The sequence below is a fragment of the Anolis carolinensis genome, chromosome 5, assembly GCF_035594765.1.
Source record: "Anolis carolinensis isolate JA03-04 chromosome 5, rAnoCar3.1.pri, whole genome shotgun sequence".
NCBI classification, from domain to species: Eukaryota; Metazoa; Chordata; class Lepidosauria; order Squamata; family Dactyloidae; genus Anolis; species Anolis carolinensis.
The window spans coordinates 155,391,429-155,419,019 of NC_085845.1; the positions used below are offsets into that span (position 1 = coordinate 155,391,429).

At 37.7% G+C, this 27,591-nt stretch overlaps 2 protein-coding genes across 2 annotated transcripts; one reads left to right on the forward strand and one right to left on the reverse strand.

Moving 5' to 3' along the window:
- Positions 1-1,715: 1,715 nt before the first annotated feature.
- LOC100565902 (glioma pathogenesis-related protein 1) lies at positions 1,716-15,562 on the forward strand. Its single transcript, XM_003221153.4, has 5 exons — positions 1,716-2,098; positions 5,835-6,080; positions 6,726-6,835; positions 8,225-8,307; positions 14,866-15,562. The coding sequence occupies exons 1-5, from the start codon at positions 1,841-1,843 to the stop codon at positions 15,000-15,002; spliced, it is 834 nt and encodes a 277-aa protein (XP_003221201.1). The 5' UTR covers positions 1,716-1,840; the 3' UTR covers positions 15,003-15,562.
- On the reverse strand, positions 15,159-25,215 carry krr1 (KRR1 small subunit processome component homolog). The gene is made up of 10 exons (XM_003221152.4): positions 25,101-25,215; positions 22,005-22,180; positions 21,566-21,700; positions 21,177-21,302; positions 20,957-21,040; positions 20,080-20,136; positions 18,877-19,047; positions 18,302-18,379; positions 17,970-18,063; positions 15,159-16,264 (listed from the first exon to the last, which is right to left on the reverse strand). The coding sequence occupies exons 1-10, from the start codon at positions 25,162-25,164 to the stop codon at positions 16,092-16,094; spliced, it is 1,158 nt and encodes a 385-aa protein (XP_003221200.1). The 5' UTR covers positions 25,165-25,215; the 3' UTR covers positions 15,159-16,091.
- Positions 25,216-27,591: the final 2,376 nt, after the last annotated feature.

The window sequence follows — 27,591 nt, forward strand, 5'->3', positions numbered from 1 at the left end:
CTATTGTACCACAATAAAAATATAAACCGCACTCAGCAGAATCAGACATTACAACTAACAACAAACCAAAGACAACAGGGATCTCAAGCAATTATCAATCAACACAAAAATTGAAGAAGGTAACAGACTTCAAATACTACTACTAATGTGAGTATAAAGAAGGGTGGAGGTCACAGCATAAATACAACCTAATGTAGACAGACCAACACCACCAGACTAAGCCACAGCAACGCGTGGCCGGGCACAGCTAGTAGCAATATAAAAGGCTGATGAAAACAAAAAGATTCTCACTTAGTGGAGAAACCATAATTAAAGTGTCAGGCAACCCATTTTAGGAATTCTATTCCACAACGAATATGTTGCTGTCAGAAAGCCTTATCTTATTTGCCAGAGGCCCATGAATTAAAGTCTCAAAAACTGATCTTAAGGTCTAGATAGTTACATGCTGTTAGTTTGGTTAAACTGAGGATGTGAAGGGCTATGAAAATGAAGACCTGAAAAAAGCACTTTTACAACTGTCCCAACTATAAATCTCATGCCCCAGTTTTGAACAAACTGTAATTTTTGGACTCTTTTTATGCCACGCAGAACACATTGCAACAGTTTATACAAAGACTACCAAAGCTTTGGAAACTCCATCTATCTCCTTGCACCTATAGTTGCAATTAGTATGTCAAGTGAAGCCAATAAAAGACACTACAGACCACAGATTCCTCCAGAATCTCTGATGGCATGATTTTCCAAATCTGCTTTAATAGCCAGAAAGAGATCTGTTTTGTTGTCCGAGTGCAGCAGAATTATGTTTACTGCCTCCTCCTGCCTGTGATCTGGAATACATCAGAAACATCCCCCCTATTGCAACTCATTGGACTACAGATAATTAATGAGACAAGCTGACAACATTGTTGTGCAATGCCCCAGTCACTACCAGAACAGAACTGTATCATTCGATATGGCCACTGGTTTTTAAGGTTTGGGGGGTATTTGCAATTGTGGTGATAGTGCCAAGACTGTGATTATGGAACATGGCTGAATCCATAACTAGGTTATTAATATCAAATTGTAATGTAGAATGCCAGTTGTAATGTTTTAGGAGGATTGCAGGGCCTACTAGATCAGGTTAAATACCGAAATGGAAGAATTGCCTACCAGTTGTATTTCATTCAAACTATACCTTACATAGTAATCCCAAACTATAACCAGCTTGGGTTAACACGCCAACTTAGAAACCCTCTCTGGAAGCATGTACTGAATGTTCCTAGGAAGTCCAGGAGAAACAAAAGGATTGCATTTTACATGTTGCTTGACAAAGGAAATGTAAGTTCCAAATCAGGTCTAATGCCCAATCAAAATAGACAAGAAAATCAAGGGTTTTTTTTCAAACTTGATTAGAATTAGTCATTCCTCTACTCCTGAAAACAGAAAATATAAATAATATCTTGTTGTATGTAACACTGTGTGCTGTATATGAACTTACTAATAAAATGGGATTTGAAAGCACGAACCACTGACATTTATGAGATTTCTTTGGAGAAAATTTAGGACATTACAAATTTTAAAAAATAATAAAGAGACTGATTGAAGAATACTACAGTATTCAGTGCTGATTTGACCCAGTAACTCTACTGTTTCCTCTCTGCAGTTAAACTATGCGCATATATATCAAGACATGAAGAAATGTTAGATATATAAGGAAGTGTAAGAAAAGGAGCAGTTCAAATGCAAATGACTCATCAAGCCTCCGCCTTCAGCTAAAGCTGCTGTAACTGATTCATTTCCTGTTATCTACAGTAATATACCAAAGAACGTAAAGTAAGATAAAAGACAACATGGACTTTCCATGCCAAACATCACAAAAAGCACCTTTATAGCTGCAATATTTTGGCATTTGGGCAGTCAAGAAAGGGGCTTCAGAATGACAGCAGTCAGTCTGTTGTTTGCTGTTTTGGTGTTTCTGAATCTCTCCATTTGTGGCTATTTTTATGACCAAAATACTTTGCCAGATATTGGAAATGCACAATTTATTGAAGAATATGTCAGAGTGCACAATCATTTCCGATCCAGTGTGACTCCACCAGCGAGCAATATGAAACGAATGGTAAGGTGATCTTTATCTATAGATACTGAAAATACAAGACTGCTTTTGTTTATACTCTAGGAGGCTTATAACAGTTTAGAAATATTTGTGCTGATTTCCCACCATTACTGGATTAAGTAAACATAGATTTGTGCATAAAGTATTGTATCATGTCTGTATATTTGATTAAATAGTGTGTATCTCAGATGCATTTACATTTTTCCTATCCCTGGATGTCCCATGCTGATACCACAATGCACCTTGAAACAGACTAGGAGAATTTGGGAAGAGCCTGCACACTAACTTTCAGCTAGAGAGATGTGAAATATGCTCTTATTAATGCCTTTTTTGTTATAATGTTAACAGCAGAAGTGATTGGTGCCTTTTTCTAATACTGTTGGGGCCGAGTTGGGAGCCTTGAAATGTCCCAGAGGTGGTGCACTTAATATAAGACTAGTGACCACACCCCCAAACAGGAAAAAATAATAATAATAAAAGATTTCAACACTCATTATTCTTACAAAGGACTGGGTGGAAAAGTGGAAAATGAATTACAAATTCTTCATTAGAATGTTGTGGACATTTCTTTTTAATGTTATTCCCACATTCAAACCACTACACCATAGTAGCTCTCAGTCTGAGAGCAATAAAAGCAACTAAGTCTGCAGACTGAAGTAATTCTGTGCCCGTCTGCAAATTCTATTCAATTTGTGTTGGATTGTCTTTGCTTGCAGCAGGTTACTTTATGGCATTCTGGGAACATTCAGAATCTGACAGGAGTCAATAACACTATATAACATGATTTTTGTTCCTGGGTTATAAATGTCATTTCTTCATTGGTTCTATCATAAAAACAGAAAAAAGTTTATTAACCTGAAAAAACTGTTTTTTGTGGGACATCCTGCAGCACATTTTGCTATAATTTTTCAATTAAGTCTCAACCAATTCAACACAGTTTGTGGCAGCCACAAAAATGAAGTTTTTGAAAAATAACAACTACTTTCAGAGTAAGTACCACACAATTAAACAGAAATTAACACTTTCAAATCAGGAACATTTTTTTCCTAATTTTATTACCTAGTGTAATGTATGAAAGTTAATGCTGTGATAATGTATTGCTAACACAGTTAACACTCACATTCTCACCTGTATGTGTGTGTGTGTGTGTATGTATGTGTGTGTGTGTGTATATATATATATATATATATATATATATATATATATATATATGCGCTATTGTATCACAGTCTGCTTTCACTTTCTAAGAAAAGTGTAAGGCCCTTGAATGTCCTGATACTTCCTTCTTCTGCTGCTGATTTCCCAGAAATTTTGTTCAGGCTTCTCTTTCTGGAACCAAGAAAGACTGGTCTGTATTAAGATCATTGGGAGATACACTGGAGACAATATCCATTCTCTCATAAAGAGATCCCTCATTCAATGCTGATTCTTCTTTCTATCAAGGAAAGAGGATGTGTATATATGTTTATGGAGACACATGTATAGAACCCAACTCCCACGTTGACTATATGTATAATCCTTCAAATGAAAATATAGTTAAGCCTTGATCCACATCTTGATAATCCAAATATCTGATTGCGCTTCATCCACAAACCACACATTGGCTCTATAACTCTATAACTCCCTCACTATGTGACTCATACTGACAACGTTGCTCATTCATTCTCTCTCTCTCTCTCTCTCTCTCCTTTGTTCCAATTCTGAAATGTCTTGAACCCAACTGAATGAATATAAGAATAGCATGCTTCATTTCCTTTCACATGTTCATTTCATAGATTGAGAACCACTGAACTAGAATGATCCTACTGGCTCTAACCAGCCATTGGCGATCATCATCAGGAAGGTTTTCCTGTTTAACCTGAGCCTTTGCACCTTAGGGCAGTGGCACAATGGGTTAAAACCTTGTGCTGACTAAACTGCTGACCCGAAGGTTGGCGGTTTGAATCTGCAATATGGGGTGAGCTCTCATCTGTCAGCCCTAGCTTCCCTGCCAACCTAGCATTTTGAAAACATGCAAATATGAGTAAATAAATAGGTACCACTTTAGCGGGAGGTAAAGCGCACCCTGAAACAAAACCCATGCCGGCGATTTGGTCGACAGGCTCCTCAGCATGGAAGAATGGAACCACAGCACCTCCCCTGGCCGAGTCGAGCACAGCCTCCAGATGCTGGAAATGAAAGAGGGCAGCTTGCCTTTGTTTTTGCGTTGTCTCTGTCAATTATATAATGGCATTGAATGTTTGCCATATATGTATCGGTAATCCACTCTGAGTCCCCTTGGGAAGAGTGGAATATGAATAAATAAAATATATTATTACTGGTGCTATTTCCCCCCAAAACACTGTAAGTGAAAATAAACATCTATTGCTATCTCTTTTGCTGCTATGTGTATTCCTTTAGTGCCTCAATAGCTACTTCTAGAAAAAGTACTCCCACTGCTGTCAGACTTCTTAATTGGTATTACAGTCAGCTCATCACATTTGCTTGTTTAACTTTTCTGGATTTCATTATTCACACATTGGATTAATATATCATTTCTAGCAATCTCTAGATCAGGCCTGCACAATTTAGCAGTAGTAAGGGTCTGAAATTCAATAGGCTAAACCTCTTTGGGCTGCAGATGGGCTTTCTTTAGTTGGATATGCTAGAATAGCATACCTTTCTCACTGATAGCCCATTCCATTTCATCCCCGCTCCCTACTGCTCCAATTTGAGTCCAACAACTTCCCTAGACTGCATTTCCAACTGAGACCAGCACTTTCAGCATCCTAACTGGATCTATTGATGGTGCTTTTCTCACAGGTTCATTTGGTAACTTTGGTGCATTCAGAAAGGAAACGTGCAGAGGTAAAACACTTGGAGAAGAAAATGGCAGGTTCCAGTTGCTATTCTGCTATAATGCTGCATATGACCTCCCTTTCTAAGGTTTAAACTCAGAGCCTTTGTGGGCTGCACCAAATCCTTGTGAGAGCTGCTCCTGGCCCCTGGGCCACATGTTGTGCAGGCCTGTGCTAGATCCACAGTATGACTGTATGACTAACGTGCAGCCAAAGCTGACTCTGCTACACAGCGGTACAGGCATGAACCTCACCAAGACCTAGTTGCCCAACATTGTTTTCATTTTTCCATCTTGCATGTATCAATCTCCTAACGCAAATCAAAATCAGTGAGCAGCTAGCAGAAGTGCCTTCTCCTGCCACATTAACTACGACTCTCAGCAGTACTGTTCCTCCTATGCATCAGAGTGAAGTTACAGGCAGCTGATTTTTAGTATCACAAAAGGGCAAAAAATGTAGTTGTTTAATTTGTGATGACTATATTTTCACTGCCAATGAGAGGAAGAGGCAATTGTGCGAGATGTTTCTGTCTTGTGTTTCAGTATAACTTGTCCAATTTTTGCAAGGCAAGGGTGCAATTTGCTTCTTGGTTTCAGGCAGTCAATATTGGGGATCTGTCCTACTGCAAAGTTGCTCCTCTTCAAACTTACAAGAGGGCCATTGAGATGGAAAGAACAAAGCAAAATATGTACTTGTTACAGCTTAGTTGCACGTAAACATGTTATATAGGACCACCTACCTACACAGACTGTCAATTGATGCTGGAGCCTTCTAATGCAATTTCTAAATTTTTGAAACATGGTTAGATATATGAGAAATGTACCTTTTTTGTTCTTTTTAAATCCTATAATATCCTAGATTATCACATAAAATAACCTTAACCTATTGTTATTCTTTTGTAGAGCTGGGACCACGATCTAGCAAAGACTGCGAAAGGCTGGTCAAAAATGTGCGAATTTGCACATAATCCTGACCTCAAAATATTGGGGAAGGTTCACCCCAACTTTACAGTAGTTGGAGAAAACATTTGGACAGGTTCCCTTCAGCTTTTTAATGTGACTGAAGCACTCACTAAATGGTACAATGAAGTCAAGTATTATGACTATGATACACAACGTTGCAGTTCTGTATGTGGACATTACACCCAGGTAAGTTATTGCTAATGTTTCAAGAGGCAAGATAATGTAGTTTTTAACAAGCACTTTGAAATAAAGAGATGGCTGCAATATATTTCAGACCTGCTCTTTCATCTTCAGGATGACAATGTTAATTGTGACCTTCTTGGTCCTCCAAGAAAGCTGGACAAATTGGTTTTAAATAATGATGGTATTTCTGTTTTAAATAAGTAAGTTACATAGATATTAATTTGTTTAAATGCCATATTTTTGCAAGTTATCTAGGAAGGTTTTAGCTTCCCATTTCAGCTACACATATTAATGCTCAAATGTGAAGAAGATTTAGAATAATCTATTATAGCTTCATGAGCAGAGAGTTATAAAGTATTAGTGGAAGCAGAATTTGTCTGGGAAAGACACAAACACAATTTGAACATGTCAGCATGCTCAAGCTACATGGTATTTTTCTAGTACATATTGACTCAATCTACTTGCAAGCAGATCTTTTGTTTCTTAGCAAACATTAACATTGCACATTTGTCTTTAAATACATTCACAGGCTTTGTTTCATGTTTATTAATTGTATACAAACAGTATAGCAGGCATGCTTAATATAGAAGTTCAAGCTAAGTTTGGGTAAACATTGAATCATCAAGAAATATTCCAATTTCATTTCAGATGGTCTGGGCAACAAGCTACAAAATTGGCTGTGCCGTTCACTTCTGTCCAAGAGTAAAAGGTTTCAGTTATCCTAATGCAGCACATTTAATTTGTAACTATGGACCTGGGTAAGTTTTGGGGTATAAGAATTTCTCTCAGGAAGAGAGAAATTTAGAATCTAGAATCTGGCTACTGTCATTCTTTCTTGGAAGTGGAGAACAGTGTCAAAGTTCAACTTGAAGACTATAGTAACATTCATCCTTTTAGCACTTAGAAAGAGAGAATAGAGCCATGGTGTGTAGTTGGTGACTCTGTTATCAGTTTCATCCCAAATAGCTAATTGCCAGGGACTGGGGGGACTGCAGTCTAATGCCTGGAGAGTAACTCCTTGTCAAAGTGAAGGGTCCTCATGCACATAGCTCTGTCCATGGTCCTGAAAATTCAGCAAGCAGTTACAGGCAGGCCCTGAAACAAGTGTCCAACTGACAAACAATTCAGTTAAGAATGGGGTGTAAAACAATAGGGAGAGAAATCCAACCAAGGAAGAGTTATCATGGGGGGAAAGGTGTCTCTACTAAAGCTTTATCACCAATCTTTGTTTCCACAACAAGGACAGAAAGTGAAGTGAAACAGACACCAAAAGGTGTGAACCCTTCCCTATGCTATCCAAAGTGGCTGGAGTTACACTTTAAAATGGACCTGTTTAGAGAGCCATGTTTATATAAGTGTATATGTTATACTTTTATACAGATTTTATCATTTTATCATTTCATGATGTTATTTTTGAGGTCAACTGATCACAAATTTTAGTGGTTTATTTTAGCTGTTCATTTTTAACTTTTGGTTGGTTTCTGATTTATTTTTATTTTTAGAACATGACATTGAATGTTTGCCATTCTTGTTTTTGTAAGCTGCCCTGGCTCCCTTTGGGAGAGATGGCAAGTTAGAAATAAAGTTATTATTATTATTATTATTATTATTATTATTATTATTATTATTATTATTCTGTATAGCCTTTTAGAAATTATCCAGTAGATTGCAATGACAATCTGAGGTCATGACCCATTGTGGAATGTAGATAATTGCCAAATGGCGAAGGTCATCAGTGAATTATGCTGTTTCAGTCTTAATTTTGGGGGGAAAAAATAATCAGTCTTTGATTTAATGTAGTATCCTGTATTTTAAATATTTTAATCTTTTACCAGAAATTATGTTTTAAAAGTTTTTAAGCATTTTTTTCAAAATAATGCTGTTTTTTAACTTTTGTAAAATGGTTTTACTTTAATCTTTTAAAACTTGTTGCAACCCATCCTAGGAAAAAGATGGGATATAAATTCAGTAACTAAATAAATCAATTTTAAAATGTCCAGAAGAGTCCTTTTGTGATTTTTGTCTTCACAAATTATTCCTTCTCTGTAGTGCTTACATTTTTTTATTAAAGTTACAGATGGAATGGTTTGATTAAAACTGCAACAAGAACCTGTAATTCATCCTCTACTCATTTCCTTTCTACATAGTGGGAATTATCCAACGAAACCATACAAAACAGGAGCAGTGTGCAGTGAGTGTCAGGGAGAACCATGTGTAGACAGACTCTGTGGTAAGTAAAGAGGAAGTGGTCTCATTGCACCAGTTAACAGGAAATACAACTATGAGTTGACAGTTTTTACAAGATAGTGCTTAGTTGTTGTAAGTGTAAAACTGTTTAAATATTGCAGTTTTGCTGTACACTCATAATTTACCCATACTATAGATTCATCTGTTATTACTCAAGCTAGGATATCCTCAGTTAAAAAGACAGTCACTAGTGCTAAATAATCCAGAAGTAGTAGCTAATATTCAGGGAAGAGTTGATATCATAATACTATATTATAGATTCAGTCTCCCTTACTTGGAAATCTATAATCCAAACCTTGGTGCTACCAGCTGCCCAAGTCCAACTTTGGAGAAATGGGGTTAGTCACACCTCCAATTCCTGCTTAGTTTTTCCTTAAAGAGCCCTGGCAGGGAAAAGAGAAGAGAGGGAACAGCTCTGTTTATACCAGATCCCTGTAAAAAGGAGATATTGCTGAGCCTTGTATGCTCATCTTCAACCTAGCCAATAAAGACACATAGCATGGTGGGTGCTATGGAAATAGGCTGCTACCTGTATTTAGTCCAGAGAGGATGAAAAAAGCTCAAGGAGGGATATTGTGGGAGGATTTTCTGATCTCTTCCTGGCTACTTTGCTAAAAAGGCTAGAAAGTGTGCTGACAGCTAAGATAATGTGTCGTGGAGGAAAAAAAAAATCAGATGACACTGATTGTGTGAGTAGCCCACTTCCCCCCCCCCCCCCCCCTAATTTCTGATTCACTACAGAACTTCCAAATTCCTAAATAAATAAACTTCTGGTCCTTTGCATTTTGGATAAGAAATATTCAACATTTATCAAATTGATTAAACATAAAATAATATTCAGTACTATGGCTTGTTCTAAGAGGCACTATACTTTTACCCCATATCATGGCCAGGTGATACAAGACAGTATTCTAAAATTTATGTTTTTCATTAGAATCATAGAGTTGGAAGAGACCTCGTGGGCCATCCAGTCCAACCCCCAGGACATTAATGAATGAATGAATTAGTTAGTTAATTAATAGTAATTGGACCATATGCAATAGAGTTCTCCTAACCAAGCTGGAGAATCAGGAGAGAACCCTCCACAGCTGTAGTGAGTTGGTTGTCTGTAACAAGGCAGAAGACCAACTTTCTACAGCATGCATGTCAAACACAACCACGGGCCACAGGGTTTTCAATGCTAGGATACATAGATACATTTATTTTCTTACAATTATGAATGGCCCTTTGAAGGCAACCATTTAGCCGCCCCGAGTCCCCGTTGGGGAGATGGTGGCGGGGTATAAATAAAGTTTTTTTTATTATTATTATTATTATTATTATTATTATTATTATTATTATTATTATTATTATTATTATTATTATTATAAGGTTGATGTGGCCCTCAGTGAAAATAAGTTTTTCACCCCTAGTCTACAGGTTTCATAGTTTGTGTTAGCATCTTGGTTTTGGATGATAAAGAGGGATGAAAGAAGTAAAGAGGAGGGAAATGCAATAGCCAATTTAGTCTGATTTCAGCACACTTTGCAATAAAATCAAAATGTTTTCCTGGAAAAGAAAGAACATAGTTACGGACTAAGATGGAAAACAGCAATGAAAAAAACTCTTTTCACATGTCACACTGTCATTTAGAAAGAACAGCTGAAAGGAATAATATTGGGGCAAATCAAGAGCATTTGCCCAAGTTTACATTGAACCAATTGAAGTCAGTAGCTACTGGAGTCAAAGCAGGACAATCTATGTAGAAAGCTCAATGTGAAGTGTACTACATACAGTCAGCCTCCTGTATCCATAGAATCTGCATACATAGGTTCAACCAACCATAGCTCCAACATCCAAAAAGCAAATCTTGATTCTGTCGCATGCTGAGCACTACAATGATGTGTATGCATACCCTGCTGTATCTTTCTATCATTTCACAGGTCCTCATCTCTTTTCAGAACTCAGTTGTTTTTATACATAAAGGACCACATTTTATTACCCCATTTCATACAATAGGACTTGAGCATCCACAAATTTTGTTATCCACAGGGGGCCCTGGGACCAAACGCCGGTGGATACCAAGGTCCTATTGTACACAGACATTTCCAAACCTTTTTCTAGTGGTGATTTCCATAGCAAAAGGAAAAACAAATTATAGTCCTGCCAGGAAATAGATTGCAGGCTATTTTCGCATACTGCTCAGTTGAAACTGAACTTTCTCTCTGCATGTGGAATATCATGCAGATAAAAATGTCAAAACCTTTTCTTGTGAGCCAGAGCTAAGGACTGGAAATACCTTGCAGTTTCCTGGCATCAGGCACTTTCTAGCCAAATAATCTTCACACTATGCTTTAGAGCAGGGGTCCCCAAACTTTTGAAGCCGAGGGCCGGTCCACAATCCTTCAGACTGTTGTGGGGCCGAATTATCATTTGGAAAAAAAATACAAATTCCTATGCATACTGCACATGTCTTATTTGTAGTGAAACAACAACAACAATGAAAAAATAATACAATATTTAAAAATGAAAACGATTTTAACCAACATAAACCTATCAGGATTTCAATGGAAAGTGTGGGCCTGCTACTGGCCAATGAAATAGTCAAGGTAATTAGGATTGTTGTTGTTGTTGTGTGCCTTCAAGTCATTTCAGACTTTGGCCGAGCCTAAGTCTAAAATTAATTATTTATTTACTGCATTTATTTACTACATTTATATCCCACCCTTCTCAGCCCGAAAGGGACTCAGAGCAGCTGTATGTACATACAATATAATAATAATAATAATAATAATAATAATAATAATAATAATAATAATATTGCACAGACAGACTACAAACAGAGGCACAACTATGTGGCCCAAATGATTCATTGGAACCTATGCCTCAAGTATCACCTCCCTGCAGTTAAGAACTGGTGGGATCACAAATCTGCAAAGGTTGTGGAAAATGAACACGCAAAGATACTGTGGGACTTCCGAATCCAGACTGACAAAGTTCTGGAACACAACACACCAGACATCACAGTTGTGGAAAAGAACAAGGTTTGGATCATTGATGTTGCCATCCCAGGTGACAGTCGCATTGAAGAAAAACAACAGGAAAAACTCAGCCGCTATCAGGACCTCAAGATTGAACTTCAAAGACTCTGGCAGAAACCAGTGCAGGTGGTCCCAGTGGTGATGGGCACACTGGGTGCCGTGCCAAAAGATCTCAGCCGGCATTTGGAAACAATAGACATTGACAAAATTACGATCTGCCAACTGCAAAAGGCCACCTTACTGGGATCTGCACGCATCATCCGAAAATACATCACACAGTCCTAGACACTTGGGAAGTGTTCGACTTGTGATTTTGTGATATGGAATCCAGCATATCTATCTTGTTTGCTGTGTCATACAACGTCGTTGTGTCAATAATAATAATAATAATAATAATAATAATAATAATAATAATAATAAACTTTATTTATACCCCGCCACCATCTCCCCAACGGGGACTCGGGGTGGCTTACATGGGGCCATGCCCAAGACAGTACAATATAGCAAAATATAAAAACAACATATCATAATACAATTACAACAATACAAAAATAATCATGTACAGTACCACACAAAATCAAAAAAGCAATATAACAGGGCTGGCCGCATGAACACTCAGTTAAAACTTGGGGTGAGAAAAAGATAAGAATAAAACCACGGGGAGCAGAGACATAAGATAGCAAACAGTCTGGAGGATAGATGATGGGGGGAGTAACAAAAAAGTGTAATATATTATATTATTAGCATAGCACAATATTAGCATTATATAATTCTATATTGAACTATACCACTATACTATTATATGTTATGTAATATATAACATATAATTAATATTATTATATGGTATTACTATTAGTATTATATTGTATAACATAATATTATTATCAATATTATATGTATATACAATATATTATATTATTAAAACTAATACAAAAATGTTATATTATAAAACTGAGGGCAGGGGCCAGGTAAATGACCTTGGAGGGCCGCATCCGGCCCCCGGGCCTTAGTTTGGGGACCCCTGCTTTAGAGCCATGGGAATCATTGCCTTGCAAGAAACCACACCGATTAGTTTTTCACAAACACTCTGCTGGAAAAGGTACTACAAAGGTCTCCCTGCTGTTTGAGTTAGCAGGGGCTCACTGTTTTCTATTGCAAATATACCTAGACTTCAGATGAATTATTTACAGTTTTCTCAGAAAAAGATTAAGCAGATCTTTTGCCTGGATGCATCTCAGAATCAATCTCTGAAAAGGCACTGTGCATTTTGTGTACTTTCAAAGTTGACTCATTACTTTTCTTCTTGCTCCCCCATAGCCACCATTCTCAGAATTACCAACTTAGTCCTGTCTCTCAAAAATAGGAAGAAATGGACAGGAGGCAATAATTGCAGAAGTATTTATAAATATATTCTACCTTGCCGAGTAACAGATATTCAATTTTTTTTCATTGCTGTGTTTAATTGCAAAAAGATATTTTGTTCAGTTCAGGAATGACCCACTAATTAAACTGAAGGAAGGAAAAAACACTTTCTGAAGTGGCCACCTTTGGGATTACAGGATAGCATACATTACAGGAGAGAATACTTCTGGAACATGGCCATACAGCCCGGAAAACATACAACAACCCTGTTCTGGATTCTTCAGGTGTTGTTGGATGGTGACTCATCAGCCTTAATCCTAAAGGGATGCAGCCATTTGTTGACTGGGGCCGGCTGCAGACAACACAGCGAGTTTTCATTGGCTATCTATCTGCTTCTAGGCACAAGTGTGAATCTGACTATAAAACCCTATATGCTTTGGGGTCAGGCTATTCGAAGGCCTGTATCTTCCCATGAGCTTGGCAGGATTTTTAAGATCTTAAAGGAAGGCCATTTTTTAAAATCTTCTCTGGAGAAAGTTCAGGGGAGGCCTCAGTGGCTTCTCCTAGGACAGTGGTTCTCAACCTGGAGGTCCTCAGATGTTTTGGCCTTCAGCTCCAAGAACTCCTAACAGCTGGTAAACTGGCTGGAATTTCTGGGAGTTATAGTTCAAAACACTTGGGGACCCACAGGTTGAGAACCACTATCCTAGGAGTTCCTTTACTCTTCTGCTTGTCCTCCATTTAAAAAGTTTGGAAGTCAAGCCCTATGAAGAACGCCTTAGAGTATTGTCTAGCCTGGAGCAAAGAAGGTTGATAGGGGAAAGACAGTCACATTTATACATTTGAAAGGATATCGCATTGAAGAGTGGGCAAGCTTGTTTTCTGCTGCTCTGGAGACCAGGACATGGAGCAGTGGATTGAAATTGCAGGGGAAAAAAGATTCCATCTTAACATTAGGAAGAACTTCCTGAAAGCAAGAGCTGTTTGACAGTAGAATATGCTGTCTTGGTGGAGCCTCCTTCTCTGAAGGTTTTTTAGTAGAGGCTGGATGGACATCTGTCAGAGGTGCTTTGATTGTGTTCCTGCATTGTGGGGGGGGGGTGGACTGGATGGTCTTTGGGGTCTCTCCTAACTCTATGATTCTAGTTTGTTTGTTTTTAAATTCAATAAGCTTTTGGAAATTACAGTAGAGTCTCACTTATCCAAGCTAAACGGGCCTGCAGAAGCTTGGATAAGCGAATATCTTGGATAATAAGGAGGGATTAAGGAAAAGCCTATTAAACATCAAATTACATTATGATTTTACAAATTAAGCACCAAAACATCATGTTATACAACAAATTTGACAGAAAAAGTAGTTCAATACGCAGTAATGTTATGTTGTAATTACTGTATTTACAAATTTAGAACCGAAATATCATGATATATTGAAAACATTGACTACAAAAATGGTTTGGATAATCCAGAAGCTTGGATAAGCGAGGCTTGGATAAGTGAGACTCTAATGTACTTATGAAAGGACTCTTTAATGTTCTTATTTACCTTCATAAATAATTGTGATTGTATAGACATTTTAACTACATATTAATAATTTGTATGTTTTTATCTATTGTGCTTTTGTTCTAGTTTGTTAAGACACATGAATTCTCATTTATGGACGTTATAAACGTCATAGCTAATGCAGCAGGTCTTTGCACCTCACAGCTATACTTATTTCATCTCAGCTTTAGGGACCTTTAAATAATTGGGTAATCTGAGGCAAGCTGGTCAGTATTTTATACAATGCTTGCTAAATCAGAACTAGTAGCATACCCAAAAGTGTGTTGAGAAGGTTGCTGTGTGACAGGTGCTCATCTGGAATATCAGAAAATCCAGGAACTACTTTGATTTTGCAGAGGAATTTAATATAGAATCATAAAGAGTAATTTGGCAAACAGCAAGCAGCTCATGGTTTCAGGTTAAACACAACATATTCTGCCAGTTACTTGACTTGCATCTAAAATTCAGAATCTTTTTTTTTTGCATGATAGAGGTCAGAATTATTCATATTTTTTAAGTCCAATAATCCAGGAAGTTTGAAGCTTGCCCTGCTCTGATACTATTTGATTTACTGTACTATCAGTGAAGCTCCCCCTGAAAATAATGTTGTTCTTTTGTAGGTAAAGCCTGGAAGGAGCCAGCCTGTGATCAGTACTGCATCACCGTACTAGTATTAAGGCCATCTTTTCTTGTAGGGATACTTGCTGCAGGAGTATTTGTGAAGCACCGCTATCCCCAAATGTTTACAGAAAAATGATCTAGTCTAACAATAATGATAAAAATCAAATGCTTTAAAATATAATAGGAGATTTACAGAAAGACAAAGGGATACTGTAATCAGTCAGCATAAGGTATTGGCCGATTACAGTCAATGTATCGGTGTTGCTAGGGTACACAAAGCTGTTCTTCACAGTTAAAAAGGAACACAAAAAGATACTTTATTTTGCTTTAGTGACAACAATATGAATTACAAGATGTCTTTACCATGAAATTCATAAAATAGTATACTACCCATCCAAAGGTGAACACAAATTCAAAGTCCGTTATTATACTTATTTATGTGTCTTGCTCAATCTCTGCAGCACAGGAACAATGTCAGTGCTCAATTATCCCAGCATTTGAAAAGTACATCTCTCAAATATACATAGCATTCAAGACACAATTGAATAGCTATCTCTTCCGGCAGGTCTACCCAGTCAATTTTGAACTATGAATTTTAAACTCATGTCCTGCTTTTACTGTATTTTAATCTTTATTCTGTGTATTTTAATGTATGTATTTCATAGAAATAAATTTTAATATATGTATTTTACATAATATTTTATTAAGTTTTAACTATGTTGTGCTCTGCTCAAGTCGCGAGGAAAGGCAGGTAAGAAATAAAAATATTATGACCAAAAACCATCAAAAATACCAAATATTTAGAAAACAGTTCATGTAATCTTGGTAGACAAAAAAAAAAGACACTATTTGTATTAGGAAAAATATTTAATTTTTTCTACTAAAAACCTTCTGCCTATCTGTAGTTTATTAGTGGGCCACTCTATTACAATAGTACAAAGTGTATATTGACAATATTCACATCCTGTACATCACTCTCACTGAAAGCTCTGTGCATGCTAGAAATATTCATATACTGGTGAATGTTGTTCAGCCATCAGCTTATTCAAATGAGTATTGTAAATCTGCAAATATTACTTGTATTGTTCAGAGTGCAACATAAGCTGATGGTTTGACTGTACAAACTACAAACTTTAGAATTGCTGGTTTTTTAACATCACATAATGTGAAGTGTTCATGTGCTTTTCAACATTTGCTGTCAACACAGCAATGTAAAGACAGGTATCTAGTTTGTTGCCTTCCTCTTGGAACCAAGCTTTAAAGATGGTTTCTTTTTCTTTTCATCTGCTGCAATTTTTAACGTAACTTCTTCCACAGGAAGTGCTCCCAGCTTCTTCTTTTTCGCCTTTTTAACCTTTTCTTTAATTGCTTCAATATCAATTTTTGTTTCCGAAGGAGCTACAAAATAGAAATTACTATTATGTTGTATCTTGTACGGTTAACCTGAAATTTCACATACACCAAGTAGGCCCAGCTTAAACATGACATCAAGAATATCACAAATCCCTTAGAATCTGAACATAAGAAGTTTGTGGAAAAATTATTATACAGGTGGGGCTTGTGTTGTCCATACTGTTAAAATCTGGCCACCATCAGTCCTTCGGTGTAGCCATTGCCACAGATGAGAAACTACCAACATGTCTAGAGAACAATCTCTAATAGCAATACCAGTAAACTAACATCATATATTAGAAGTCAAGGATCCCTGATAAGTTAAGAATGCAAGAATATTATGTGCAGCACATGCAGCTCATCACAGCTAAATTGTTTTTTGAAAGTATAATCTTTAAATCAAACCGGAGTGCTGGCTGTTGGTTCAAACTTCATTTCTGCTCACTGCAGTATACTCTTGAGTACAGTTAGCAGAACAATACAACCACAGCCCTCAACTCTATGTTCTGGAGAGTTACCCAACTACCCAGAACACATAGGGTGTACATATATGGAAAGATTAATAACTATTTCACCTCCTTTATTCTCCCAAGCAGCCTTCTCTTCTGGATCATAAGCCTCCTGTGGGTAGATAACAATCCACCCAAAAGAGTCCAATTCTGGATGCAACTCAATGAATCCAATCTGAATACTGACCAAGAAGAACTTACAATTTCTGATGGTTTTTTTTTTGTCTCATGTAGTATACACATACCCAAACAAAAGCTGTTAAGCACAAAAGGATCTTGTAGCACCTTAGAGGCAAAGTAAAATGAGGTCTGCGTAATTCCATTTTACTTTTCTATTTACTCTGACATATTGTGTTGTAGTGTCTATTGTTGCACCATAAAGACAGGTGATCACTGTGAGTTGTTGTCCTGACTGGTGCTATTATACCAGGCATGGGTAAACTTCGGCACTCCAGGTGTTTTGGACTTCAACTTCTACAATTCCTAAGAGCCTACCGGCTGTTAGGAATTGTGAAAGTTGAAGTCCAAAACAAGGGGAGGGCCAAAGCTTGCCCATGCCTACACTATGCTGCAAGTGTTCCTTGAACCGTAGGCAGTGGAAGAAGGCCTCTGGGTTGCCACATAAATGTATCAAGAATATTAAGTTGGCTGGAGTTCAAGAACCAACATTCCCTTTTGGGGAAATCAAATATGACTTGAAAGCAGTTTGATACACATCCATCTTGTCTGCAACAGCCAGATGATGTTTCTTGCCAGTGGCTTTGATAAACATCTATTGTGCAGATTTCACAGAACTTACACTACTACAGTCTAAATCTCTTCCATGTCTTTATGAATTAGCTTCTAAGGCAGATTTGAGGTTAGCAAATAATAAGGATCATTTGGGGTTAGCCAAGAATATCACTTGTTAAAATATTCTCAGCAAAATAAGGAAGCAACATATTTGCAATTATCCAGGCTTGTTTCATGAATCAAAGACTGACTCTAACACTGGAGCTGGACAATTTGAAAAAAAAACAACAGATGCATACATACATATACAGACAGACACAAATGTGCTTTTAGTAATACTAGAAACTTGTTAAGTAGTTTATATGTGTTTGAATCGGAACATTTACAATGTTAGGCTTTTGCCAGTAGCAACAATGATTATACAGTTTATATACTGGGGCTTAAATAGAAGATAGTGGTGCTTAACTCACCTTTCTTCTGTTTTACAGCTGGTTTTTCTTTAGGAGGAATAAAAGCTTTGTTCCTCTCCTCTTGTCTCTTGCTGATTGCCGCCGCTTGTTTTGCCTAAGTTTTTTAAAAGGTCAAATATGTCAATGAGCAAATATTAAATATAATATAAATGCATGTTTTAAGGTAGAGGTGGGAACTGTGTGACCCTCCACTTGGTTTTAACTGAAGTTGCCACCATTCTTCATCATTACTATGTTGGCTAAAACAATTGGGTTTGCAATCCAACATCTAGATGGACATGTGATACCAATCCCTTCTTTCAAAGGAACTTCAAAAGACAAAATAAATATACCTTTATCTCTTCTACTCTCTTACGCTTCTTTTGACTTTCTTTCAAGAAAAATTCTCCACTTGCCAATTCTTTATCAACCTGAAAAATAACAATTAAGATTACGTATGTTCCACACTGGAGAATGTTACCATATCTCCCATTTAGAAACCAATCACATTACCCAGAGGAAAAACTTCTGAACCATTCTGTGACTAAATTCAGTAGCTAAAGTTAGACAGAGTTAAACTATGAATACACTGTCTGGAAAATAAAGGATATCAATAAAGGGAGTTGATATCCCTGTATCAACTCAAGAAAAAACAAAAAAGCAGTTAATCACCATAATTTTGTTAAAGGTCTGCTAAAAACTTATTTATTTTCATTTCAGATTGTAAATTGGTAAAGACTCAATAACAAATTAATTCTTGCTTCCAGCTTTGGAGGTCACACCAATAAACATTCTTTAAAACCTTCCTTTATTTATTTTGTCCCCTTTTCCCTTTTAGCATTTTCTCTATAATCTCACAGCACATTTTATTCTTTATTAATTTCAAAACTCTTTATGTTGCCCAGCAAAATTAAGAGATTGAACATACCTGACTCTCTGGTTGTGGAGGTGGGAAGGGGGTATATTCTTTCTTGACATTTTTCTTTTTTGGTTCTTTCCTTTTATTCAAATTTTTGTGTTTGAATTTTGGCAAAAAGCGTTCCCAGTTCTGTGCTCGTAATTCAGGATCTTTTGACAACTCCCTCTTAATCATCAGGGTCTTCAACCACATAAAAACACCAAAGAATGAATTAGAACACATTATTTATTCAACTCTTTCTATTTATCTATTCAGATGGATTTGGGGGGTGGGAATCAAAGTATTTTAAATACCAGATATAAAATAGTATCATCTAACAATAGGTATTATTGCAGTAATGACAATCTGGTTTACTGAACAAATAATAAAGTCTTAAGACTGCTAGTTCTTTAAATACTTTGTACTATAGTCAATGATATGCTAGATCTGCCACATACACTCATAGAAGCAGAATTTCAAATTGATGTCCGATTCAAGTCCTTGCAATCCCAGACCCATTTGCCTGTGGGCACCTCCCAGGGAACTCACTTGGGCTTATGTTTGATTGGATTTGTATATACGTTCAAGAAACAAGACTGGTCAGCTCAGGAGAGAATTCTGTCCCAAAAGGAACACTACCTTGCAATATTACAGAAAATGAATATATGTATTGATATTGGGTGGTAAGTATGGTTGGAAGAATGAGGCTAAACCTTGTAGAAAGTTGTATGAAGCATATGTACATATGAATGGTGACTGGTTGAGACTGCATTAGGATATATATTGGAGTGATGTAACAAGAGCAATGATTAGCGTGTCAGACAGAACAAGGTTCTGGAAAGGTTAGAGAGAAAAAGGGAGAAAGAAAAAAATAAGCAAGAGATTATTTTAAAAGTCAACTCGAAATGTTTATGTACCATGGAGTACAGTGTAAAACATCTAAATTCCACCATGAATTTTAAAGAAATTACATTTATTATTTGTCATAACCACCAATACCATCTAGTTGCTAAACCCATGACTTAAGACCAAAAAAAGATATATTAAAATGATAATGGAAATGGATCATGGGGATTCTAATTGAAGTAATATGCTGGAAAGCATGTGAGGATTTGAAGTGGGATCACCAGAGGCGGTGTCTGCAGTAAAATCATCGCGGTGAGATCAAGATAAAAGTACCCAAAGTCTTATCTCATGTAAAAGATTGTATTGCATACTAAGAGTCACACTCACTTTGATGTTATATATAGGATGAATATTCTTCATTGTATCCAGAACAACTTTCCTAACCTACAGTTAAGAAAGGAAAACAAAGTTTATCTTTTTTATCAATATAATAATAATAAATCTTTATATCCCGCTTTTCCCCCTCACGGGACCCAAAGCGGCTTACAACATATTAAAATCATATAAACAACCATAAAAATACATCAGTAATAGATACAAACATCGTAAAATAAGCAAATTTGAGAAATAACTACAATCAACTTAAACCAAAGTATAGCAGAATGGTGTACTACTGGTAGGAGTTCTTTAGTTAGATTGGTAAGGATTTCTAACTCTAAACTGTTTCACAACTGCAGCATTCAAATAACCCCCCCCCCCCCCACCAGCAGCTTGAAGATAATGGGGAACATTTTTTTGTATAGAGAAATTATGATTCCTATTCAATTGTGGTATTCAACTTCCTTAAGTTCTAAGTGTGTCTTCTGCAGCAGAGAAAATCAATCCTATAATTGTGAACTTGTATAGTACAAAACCACTGAATTTCTAAACAACTGCTTAAGTCAGTATAGCATTACAAGTTTCTGCTTTTGATAAAGAATGGCTGCACATGGTGTCTCCATTCCATCACTTACCCAAATGTCATTTGTTAAAGAGTTTGTACAGATGGAAAAACCACCCACACTGTGGGCACCTATGCAATCTGATCTGTAAGAACTAAATTCATTTGCAGTTGATAAGCAAAAACAAGTTCAGCAAAACCAACCAACAAATAAATAATGAATTTCTGGGATGAGGAATGAAAGTTGTATATTCTTCATAGACATAAAACAAAGTGGGGCAAATTTACTCTAAAGTATTATCTTTCATAGAAAAGACATCTTACCTCTTTTAAGCCATTAAATGGTCCAAGAGCTGAAACGGTGTTTCCCTGAACCAAGATGTAGCAGCTTGTCAGCAGTTCAAGAGCCTACATCAGAAGACAAGGCAAGTATTTCATGACACAGTTCTTACAGAGGTCTCAATAATCCACAAATCTCACCCACAAAAGGGTTATCTCACTAAATGTATTGAATAAACATGTATATTATAGCACCTTGACCCACCTTGAGAGTAGATCCATTGGGCCCAATAAGCCTCTGTCGTCTTTTTATAAATCGTTCTCTGTTTCTCACCAGGGTTCCTATTTTAATAATGTCACAGGCTACATCATCTTCAAGGATGCGCACAGCCTGAATAGAAAATCAAACAACATCTCAAATTAAGCTAAATCCAAGTAAAGACAGGAATATTAATAAAATAACCTGATTTGCTTCGATACACTCTTCTTAACAAAAGTTTTACATTTGAAGTTTAACGTTTAAGCTCAGTAACATTTTAAAAAACCCTCTGAATTAGCTCTTCACAGATTTTAATACCACTAAACAGTAAACAACTTTCAGACAATTTAATAAAGCAATAGTACAGAATTGTAACTATTAATCACTGAACAAACCTGTTCAAATGGAACACTTCTTGCTAAAAGCTTTATTAAGTCTCTGGCTCTGATTATTATATAGGGGTCAAAGGTCTTCTTTGTTGTGCTGACAGTCATGCTTCCTTCAATCAAATCTAAAGCTGCGTTTATGTGCTGAAACACAAAAGAGCAAGTAACAGTTTTATATAGCAGCACAACTGTTTGCTGCCACTTAATATAGAATGTGATCATTCATGATTTTTTGTTTTTCATCTATGGTGGATTCCAGATTAACTCCAAGATATTACAGGACCTTCTACTGATGGATGATTGAAATGGATTTAAACACAGAAGCAGCTTTACAATTCCCGTTCAGAAGTATGCCAAATGGCCCTAATCATCTTCCTCACTGACCCACCCCGATGCATCAAGAATTTTAACACAGGAAGCTTGATGAAAGTATTAAAAACAGTCCTACATGTTCATTCAGTGCTTTCTGCACCAATGGCCAGCATTCTTTCAAGTATGCTTCTCTGTATTTTGGGAAAAGAGTGGCAAAGCTGCTTTCTTCCAGAAGTCCTTTAGGATTATCTTCTCGCTTAAAGGCTGGCTCTTTCCATCCGTCAGGAACAGTAAGAAGTTCAGATTCATCTACTGTTAAAAAATATATACATATATATATTATAATGGTTTTCTCTGATTAAAAATGCTGGGTTAGGGAACAGAGGCAGGAAAGACAGAGACCACAACAACTGTATGTTGAAGCTTGATGTTGGGAAACTGCCACACTTCGAAAACTGCACCAACTCTAACTGTAAAAACTTTAAGAATTAGTGCTTGAGTTCACCTGATTCCTCCCTTATTTCCTTTTCTTTTGCATTTTAGACTGTAAGCCCATAAGCTTGACATGTATTAGAGTTGTCATATTTCAGGGCTTGTCCCACTTTTGCTATTCCTCAGAGATCAGCAGGGGAATCTAAAGCTGCTGCAGTGTGATTTCTCATGTGTTAAAACATCTAGGGACTCACAGGTTGAGAACCACTATGTTAGACTTAGGTATGTTTTTTAAAATAATGTGAATTGTATTCTGCGGGCAACTGTATTTGATGCTTACTGTCTCATGATTAATGTTTATCATATTTAATGGCATTTTGTTGTGTTTATCAAGCTTAATTGCCTCACTCCATGGCATCCCAGGTCTTGGCTTCGGGCCCTTGGACAATTCTGACCTGGTAAAATTAATGTAATATTCTGTGCAAGACCTGTCAACTAAGAGTGCAGTAAAAAACCTTTACACCAATAGCAGTCAGTAAAAATATAAGATCCCAGTTTGCAACTCTAACAGACTTAAGTAGCTGGGCTTTTGAGAATTTATTTTCATTAGGAATCATCATCAGGATGTAGCAGTAACTGCTCCCAGACTCTTCCAATCATGTCTTGTTTTTCTTGATTTTAATAGCATTATCTTCCTGAACAATTTATTCCATGCCAATCCAAGAGTTTTAAAGCAATTGACTCCATGCTAAGGAGAGCAAGGGAAACCGAAAAGATGTAAAGCAATAATCTATAACAGGAGGACACATTTTGTAATAATTTAGGAATAGGCACACCTATTTAGGAATAGGCTTTCTCAGAAACATTGAAATGCACATGATTCAATACCAATCTGTTTTTCAATAACAGCCAATATATTTTTTCTGATTAGAAACAAAAACCTAGTGGCTAGTAGTCAATTGGAACATTTCTTGCCCAGAATTTTAAAACACAAAATGGTCCAAAATGGTCCACTAGGGTGGCTAAGGGCCAATCTACACAGACATATAATCCAATTTCTGAATTCTGAATATGGCAGTGTCGATCCAGCCTGAGATATTAGCACTTTTACGTTTTAAATAATTCAATGCTTTGTTTCGCATACAAAATTTATTTATTTATTTGCTGCATTTTTAGCCCGCTTTATCTCAACCATGGAAGGGACTCAGAGTGGCTTCCAAGTTGGCAATATTCAATGCCATATTAAACATAAAACCATACAAATACTGAATACATTATGCATTAAAATAATAAAAATAATAGCATATAATTACATTACATAGACCGTTAAACACTGTACGTAGAACTGAAATCAAAATCCAGAAGCCGTTCCAAATTATATTCCATTCCATTCAATTTATAGCTGCATGTTGCCCGAATTATTCTCCAAATGCTTGGTTCCATAGCCAGGTTTTAACTTTCTTTCTAAAAGACAGGAGGGAGGGAGCCAATCTGATTTCTGAGTTCCACAGCCAAAGGGCCACTACTGAGAAGTCCCTGTCCTTCGTCCCTGCCAGCCACACTTGCAAAGGGGGTGAAACAGAGCTGGGCCTTCCCAGTATATCTTAGCTTTTAGGCTGGTTCATTGAGGGAGATACGTTCGGACAGGTAAGCTGGGCCAGAACAGTTTAGGCTTTATAGGCTAAATTAAGCACTTTGAAATGTGTTTGGTAGCAGACTAGGAGCCAGTGGAGCTGACGCAGCAGGGGGGTTGTATGCTCCCTGGACGCTGCTCTGGTGAGCTGCCTAGTTGCTGCTAATTGGAATACTTGAAGCTTCCAAACAGTTTTCAAAGACAATCCCACATAAAGCGTGTTGCAGTAGTCTATTTGAGATGTAACAGAGCATGGCCAAGTCCGGCTTCTCAAGGTGTAGATATGAAACACAGGCTCCTTCTGCACTGCCATATAATCCAAATTAGCAAAGCAGATAACCCACATTATCTGCTTTGAACTGGATTATATGTACCTACACTGCCATATAATCCAACTCAAAGGAGATAATGTCGATTTTATATAGCTGGGCAGAAGGAGCCTTAAATGATTAGAATGGGATCCCATGTCCATTATGTACACATATGCAAATACAGGGATTTGGGGGGGAGAGAGAGAAATCCCAAACCCTTTTGGCCCCAAGCTATTCGGAGATAAGGCAAAATCAAACCGATATCAAATTATTGCTCTGTGTTTCCACTTGGTCCCATGGCATCCTGGGATGTGGAGTTCGCGAAGATCCTAGTGCAAGCATAGGCAAATGTCAGCCGCCCAAGTGTTTTGGACTTCCACTCCCACAATTCCTAACAGCCTACCGGCTGTTAGGAATTGTGGGAGTGGAAGTCCAAAACACCTGGGCGGCCGGAGTTTGCCCATGCCTGCCCTGGTGTCCTCTAGATGGGAATTATAAATGGACTGCAATTCCCTCCATGAACTGCAAATCCCAGGATTTCATAAGGCGTCATTTAGGGCAGTGAAAATGGAACCATAACGCTATATATGTGTGGTGTGGAAAGATTCTGAGAAAGAAGGCTGTGCCTGAGACCCCTTCCACACAGCTAAATAAAATCCCACATTTTCTGCTTTGAACTGGCTTATATGGCAGTGTGGACTCATATAAACCAATTCTAAGCAGATATTGTGGAATGTTCTGCGTTGATATTCTGGGTTATGTGGCTGTGTGGAAGAGCCCTCAGCCCTCTCTATTTTACTTGCTTTTGAGGGGTCCCTTCCTGACCAAAGTGATGGCAAGGCGAGCCTATACTCACCCTTGCTCGCCTTCTTGCCTTTGGGGCTCCTCATCCCTCGCTCACTCTCCTCGGGCGCCGCCATGCTGCTCTCGCCTTGGCCCGGAAGTACTGCCTCGAAGCGAAAGATAGTATTGCTCTGTCTTCCGAAGAACCCGGATGTTCTCATCCCACAACAAACGCACACATAGATCTAGAAAAGTAAAGAGTAACACATCGTAGTAGATTGACGAAGCAATTAGAACCAATTTGGAGGCTCCTTCTTTGGAGGCTTTTAAGCACAGGCTGGATGGCCATCTGTCGGGGGTGCTTTGAATACGATTTCATGCTTCTTGCCGGGGGTTGGACTGGATGACCCATGAGGTCTCTTCCAACACTATGATTTTATGATTCAATGTTTGTGCAGAACGGAATTTTCACATGTATTTCTTGCCATGTAAGCAAGAGAGCATCATTCTACATTGCATTTTGATGCCACTTTAATTGCGATGGCTCAATGATCTGGAATCCTGAGAGTTGTAGTTTTGTGAGGAACCTGTACTCTTTGGCAGCAAAGGTTAAAGACCTTATAAAACTACAACTCTCAGGATGTCATGGCTCAATTTATTAAAGCATGGTCAAACTGCATTAATTTTGCAGTATACTGTTATCCCTAGTAACAGTAACTGTGTTTTACTCAACCATTAATGGTCTGGTTTTCACTTTAGCTACAGGTATAATTGCAAGTCCTCTTTGGCAGAGAATGCAAAAGATCTTGTAAAACTACAATTCCCACGATTCCAAAATATCGAACCATGGCAGTTAAAATGGTGCATAGGAGCTGCGATGGCGCAATGGGTTAAACTCTTGTGCTGGCTGAACTGCTGACCTGAAGATTGGGTTGCTGACCTGAAGGTAGCCGGTTCAAATCCGCGAGATGGGGTGAACTCCTGTCTGTCAGCGCTAGCTTGCGGGGACATGACAGAAGCCTCCCAGCAGGATGGTAACACATCTGGGTGTCTCTGTAGATGGCCAGGCTTCTGACATGATTTAAGAAAAAGTTTAAATGGTGCCAGACTGCACTAATTCTACAGTGTGGATGGAGTCTATACCACAATTGCCCTCTTCCTGCAGTTGTAACCTTAAAGGGTCTGCTGTTGTCTTCTCTGTTGGAGGAAAGAGCCAGAAATGAACACAGGGCCTATTCTATTCCTTTAAATTTCACTGCTACTTTCAGATTTTAGGGGAGCTATTGCATTGCCAGTATTCAACTGATGGTCTAAATCGTTTTACAGAAAATCCTATATTGTCCTTGACATTAGGCAGCAAATGTCAGCAAAAGCTCTGCTCAGGTTTCCCACTTCCAATGCAGAATTCTAGTAACCATGAGGGTATCTACACTGTAGAAATAACGTAGTTTGACACTATATTGACTGTCAAGGTTAAATGCTATGGCATCCTGTTATTTGCAGTTTAGTACAGTACCTGCACTCTTTGGCAGAGAAGATTAGAGATGTAAAATATATTGTCCAACCCTTTCATGGCTGGAATCACTGGGTTGCTGTGAGTTTTTCAAGATGTATAACCATGTTCAAGAAGCATTCTTTCCTAACATTTCGCCTGCATCTGTGACTGGCATCTTCAGAAGTTCTGTTGGCAGTTAAGCAAGTGTGTGCGCGCGTGTGTGCGCGCACACACATACACCTGTGGCTTCTCTGTGTAGTCTGAGATAATGGTTGTCAGAGTGGTCCAGAATTTCTGTGTTCTCAAATAATATTCTGTGTCCAGGTTGATTCATCAAGTGCTCTGCTATAGCTGACTTCTCTGGTTGAATGCATCTGCAATGCCTTTCATGTTCTTTGATTTGTGTCTGGGCGCTACGTTTGGTGGTCCCTGTGTAGATTTGTCCACACCTGCACAGTATATAGTAGACACCTGCAGTGGTTAGAGGATCCCTCTTATCCTTTGCTGAACATAGCATTTGTTTAATTTTCTTGGTGGGTCTGTAGATTGTTTATAAGTTATGTTTCTTCATCAGCTTCCCTATGTAGTCAGTAGTTCACTTGGTGTATGGTAAGAACACTTTTCTTCTGCATGGATTGTTGTCTTTGCTCCAGGGCTTGTTCTTGGTCTTGCGGCTCTTCTGATGTCTGTTGTAGAATACCCATTAGCCTGTAGAGCCCCATTTAGGTAGTTCAGTTCACCTTGGAGAAGGTGGGGTTCGCAGATGCTGTTTGCACGGTCTACCAGGGCTTTAATTGTGTTTCTTTTTTTACCTGGATGATGGTTGGAGTTGTTATATAGGTATCCATCAGCGTGAATAGGTTACCTGTAAACTGCATGGCCCAATTGTCAGACTTCATGGAAAAGCCATTGAAATCCACAAGCACATGGACAATTGCAACAGAAAGGAGGAAACCATGAAAGTGAACAAAGTCTGGTTACAAGTATTAAAAAATAATAGACAGTAAATAATGAACACCTCTCAGAAACAGAAGAGCTCCAGACAACAAGCAATCAAGGGCCAGCTAAT